Source organism: Etheostoma spectabile, chromosome 9 (genome assembly GCF_008692095.1).
Source record: "Etheostoma spectabile isolate EspeVRDwgs_2016 chromosome 9, UIUC_Espe_1.0, whole genome shotgun sequence".
Lineage (NCBI taxonomy): Eukaryota > Metazoa > Chordata > Actinopteri > Perciformes > Percidae > Etheostoma > Etheostoma spectabile.
In genome coordinates, this window is record NC_045741.1 from 3,261,112 (window position 1) to 3,263,334 (window position 2,223).

General features: G+C 43.5%; 1 protein-coding gene across 1 annotated transcript in view; it reads left to right on the top strand.

The window, feature by feature from the left end:
* The window catches only part of hook1 (hook microtubule-tethering protein 1), a gene marked incomplete at its 3' end in the record, with an annotated part of 12,651 nt that overhangs the window by 5,144 nt on the left and 5,284 nt on the right, over window positions 1–2,223 (top strand). The window contains 3 exon segments of the mRNA XM_032525351.1: window positions 77–160; window positions 1,820–1,983; window positions 2,070–2,210. Of these exon segments, the coding sequence (XP_032381242.1) occupies window positions 77–160; window positions 1,820–1,983; window positions 2,070–2,210 (389 nt within the window).

The following is a 2,223-nucleotide window of genomic DNA, read 5'->3' on the forward strand; positions in this document are numbered from 1 at the left end:
ATATTGCAGCAGAACCACACGATAAGGTATGTGAATGTATGTGTGAGTTAAGTCTGCTTTTCCTTCATGTGTCCAGTTGAAAAAAGCCCAAGAGGAACTCACTGAACTTCTAGCAGAGAAGGAAGCGTTAGCCCAGCGCTGTCAAGAGCTGGACATACAGGTGAACACAAAGCTTAGACACACACGAAAAATATACATTAATATGACTCAGCTGTCTAGCCTCTGTGCTTTCTGTAGGTTTGCCAATATTCAGATCTCCATGTCTTCATGAACACACACACATGACTGTGGTACACATACACTTCCACACACACACGCATGCATGACTGTGAAATAAACGGGAGTTGTGTAATTCTCTGTAAAGCTTGGGTCCATTGTCTGGAGCTGCTGTGGCAGAAGGACTGTGGGCTTAGAGTCTGGGCTCTGCTGGTCCCACTGTGGCAACCAGCCCATGCTGTACCACGGCTGGCCTCACTCAGTACTGACCAGTCAGACTAGATGTAGGAAGGGCACTGACCAACTGTTTAACTGGACTCTCGACAGATTGATTTGTTCTGTGCCCAGTCTTGCTTCTCTCTTGCCGTGGCAAGGTAAGTCCAACATGGCCGACTGTTTGGCAAGACTAAACCCTTCTAAACCAGCTGCTCGAATGTCAACTCTAACTCAGCTAACAGATGGCTCAATCAGGACTCTGTCCTAGACGAGTCATGCAGTGTCTGTTTAATACTGTATGTTGTGGTATTGTTCCAGTAATTCACCCAGGACCATCTGTCTGTCATAATAACCATTTTGTCATCTTCTTTTGGTAAAAGCAATGCACATAGTTTGGTACTGCATCTTGTTTTCTATGGCAGACTTAAAAGAGAATTAGACAGTGGAGTTAAAGAGGGGCTGGGCTAATTCAATATTATTCTTGTGATAATGGTCATATCTTGTCATTTAAATTTTTTTTTTTAAAAATTCTAATTTAATGCTTCCAAAAAACTGAACGTCACAATGAGTTACTGAAGTTTTTTTATTTAACACATATGAAGTTTTTTCCATTGTAATGCTATATATGTATTTTGCGTACAATATACTATATCCATCAGAAAAATAGATATTTTCATTAGGATATTGATTTGAACCATGTAGTGGGCTTGTAGTGGTACTCATACTCATAGTCATACTAGCAGGGAAGGAGGGGAACGGTACATGGCCAAAAGGTCAGCTGAGCTGCTAGTTGACTGCTCCCTCACAGTCTGTCAAGTTTACACATTACAAGATGGTAGTCCTCTCTGAGCAACCACCATGGACAAGGCTGGCAAGACTTCACTCTTAAGGAAGCCCAAAGGATTCCTTCAGAAAACGGCACTTTGGGCATGCCTTGGCCTGCACACACAGAGAAACACAGAACAGAGTGGAGGCACACTCGTGGACACCTGCCTTCAATCAGATCCTGAATCACAGCCATTGGCTCACAGAACGTGTAGCTTCTAAAGTTTGACACTGATCCTAGAGGTTGTTTTTCTCTGGTTTGTAGACGCATAGATGTATGCAGAACATTTAAACAATTTAAACATTTAAACAGTCAATCTCAACGAATGGTCCCATGTCTGGTGATAAAAAAAAATTTACATCAGGGAAGTGATTGGTGTGAGAAGTCAAATTAACTAACCGTATATTAACATGTTTGTTTAAAGTGCACTTCGTCTTGGCTCTGCTTCCAGCATGGATTAACTGCACTGCTTTAACTGCTGGGATAGGAAGAATTCCCCTTAATTTTGTTAAAATTGCATCACTTGTGAGAGCAGCTTTAAACCTTATTGTACCTGGACAGGTGGCTGTTCTGCAAGAGGAACGGAACAGCTTATTGGCTGAGAATGACGTCCTGACGGACCGAGCCAATCAGCTGGACACATTCGACCACCCAAGCACCCCGTCCGGGAGGAAACACAACCAGTTGCAGCAACAGTGCGAGGCACTTCAGGAGGAGAACTTCAGGTTTGTCACAGTCTGCTTAAGTGTACCGCAGCAACCTCATTATGGTTGTAAAAGTCTGAATGATTGTGTGCATTTGCATCTTTTAGGCTGGAGGCTGCTAAGGATGACTACCGGATCCACTGTGAAGAGTTGGAGAAGCAGTTGATCGAGGTCCAGCACCGTAATGACGAGCTCACTAGCCTGGCAGAAGAGTCTCGAGCCCTCAAAGATGAACTGGATGTTCTGAGGTTTGTGTCTGTG